This window comes from Sinocyclocheilus rhinocerous, unplaced genomic scaffold (assembly GCF_001515625.1).
Source record: "Sinocyclocheilus rhinocerous isolate Xijiao unplaced genomic scaffold, SAMN03320098_v1.1 scaffold3946, whole genome shotgun sequence".
NCBI classification, from domain to species: Eukaryota; Metazoa; Chordata; class Actinopteri; order Cypriniformes; family Cyprinidae; genus Sinocyclocheilus; species Sinocyclocheilus rhinocerous.
In genome coordinates, this window is record NW_015642557.1 from 20319 (window position 1) to 22310 (window position 1992).

Below are 1992 nucleotides of genomic sequence, written 5' to 3' on the forward strand. Positions count from 1 at the left end.
CGTCCAGATTTGCAAACAGGAAGCACTTTGGACTTATTTAGCATGTTCGTGTTTCATACTAATTAATAACGCGCGATGTGTAATTCTACTTTGTGGAGCTGCTTGTAAATAGTAAATGTAGTTTTTAAGTATACGCTATTACTTACACGAAACACGCGTGAAATGGAAACTTTAAACTGTAACATGGGCGACACACACACGAAACAGTTTCCCATCTAAATTATGTATTTTACTAAGATTAAGTTGTTTTGCATATATTGCATATTCTGAAGATGACGACGACGATGACAGTGAGTGACATTTCCTCCTGTGCCCTACAGTCGCGGCACGAGCTCCTCTCCATACATCAGACCGTGAATAGAGAGCAGCGCGCATTACTACAATAAAGGCCAGGCTCATCTGCTCTGTGGCGCCCGGTTCGAGTGTCTCAGCCCTCCCACGGGCAATTCCACAGAGATCCTCGCTCGCTCCTGATTGGATGAGGACGGAGCGACCGGAGCGACTAGGGGCGAGAACAATAACATCATTCCAGCTTAAAAAGAGTGCAGCTATGCGTCGAGGAGCAAAAGCATCTCTCAGAGGGAGGGAGGAGGACGGCGCGTCTGTGGCTCTGGATCTCGTCTTGTTGTGCCTTGTCATCCTCGCCTCATCCATCCGCCGACATGCCCAAAGGATTCCTGGTGAAAAGGAACAAGAAAGCAGCGCTCGTTTCGTACCGGATACGCTCGGATGAGGATGGAGGATCCGCTCCAGAATGTCAAATCGCCGCGTCTCCACCTGCGCCCAGCGCCCCCATGCCGGACAGCATCACCTCAGCCTTCCCGTCGGACGGGGCAGAGGCGCCGGTGTCGGTCCACAGCGCCAAGCCGGTGCAGTTCGGCAACCCGGAGACGGTGTACCAAGCCCTGTACAGCCCCACCCGACCCATCAGCAAGGAGCATGACAGGAAATATTTCGAGCGGAGTCTCAATCTCGGCTCGCCCGTCTCTGCCGAATCGTTCCCGACTCCCGCCTCTCTCACCAGCCTGGACCATCATCTTCTGTTTGCGCCGGTCGACTTAAAAATCGGCACCAGCAACAGTAACCGGAGCGGAACGGCGTCTGCCATCAGAACCGGCGCCAAAAGACCTTCTTCTGACGCCGCCGAGCGTAAAAGCAGCAAAAGCGCCAAGAAACCCAAAGCCATACGCAAACTCAACTTCGAGGACGAGGTAACCACATCCCCGGTGCTGGGCCTGAGAATCAAAGAGGGGCCCGTGGACCTCAAGCCCCGAGCGGCCTCGGGCAACACCAACAAGCCCCTGGGGGAGGTCATCTGCCAGCTTTGCAGAGAAGAATACTCGGACCCGTTCTCTCTGGCACAGCACAAGTGCTCCCGGATAGTGCGGGTGGAGTACAGGTGTCCCGAGTGCGAGAAGGTCTTCAGTTGTCCGGCGAACCTGGCCTCCCACCGGCGCTGGCACAAGCCGCGCGTGCCGAGCGCGCCCAAACAAGCCCTCCAACCCGCCAAACCTTTCCCCGAAGAGTTCCCCAGCGACAGAGACTCCCCGAGTCCGGGTCTGTCAGAATCCGGCTCCGACGACGGGCTCTACGACTGCCAGCACTGCGGGAAGAGATTCAAGCGCCGAGCCTACCTGAGGAAGCACATCCTGGGACACCAAGCGCTCCAAAATCAAATCCTCGGACCGGCTTTTCGCACCACAGAGAGCCCCGACATCGTGCCCTCGGAGGACAGCCAAAGCCCGGGTCCGCTCAATCTAAGCTCCGCGGACTGTCTCGCGTGTCCGGCTTGCGGAGAGAAACTGCCGAACCGGGCGAGTCTGGAGCAACACCTGCGCCTGCTGCACGTCGACTCCCAGGCGTTTCCCTGCAAGTTCTGCCCCGCCACTTTCTACAGCTCGCCGGGTCTCACCAGGCACATCAACAAATGCCACCCCACCGAAAACAGGCAAGTCATCCTTCTCCAGATGCCCGTGCGTAACGCCTGCTGAA

General features: G+C 56.7%; 1 protein-coding gene across 1 annotated transcript; it reads left to right on the forward strand.

Moving 5' to 3' along the window:
* Positions 1-504: 504 nt before the first annotated feature.
* On the forward strand, positions 505-1992 carry LOC107756196 (insulinoma-associated protein 1b-like). Its single transcript, XM_016573227.1, has one exon. The coding sequence runs from the start codon at positions 663-665 to the stop codon at positions 1989-1991; it is 1329 nt and encodes a 442-aa protein (XP_016428713.1). The 5' UTR covers positions 505-662; the 3' UTR covers position 1992.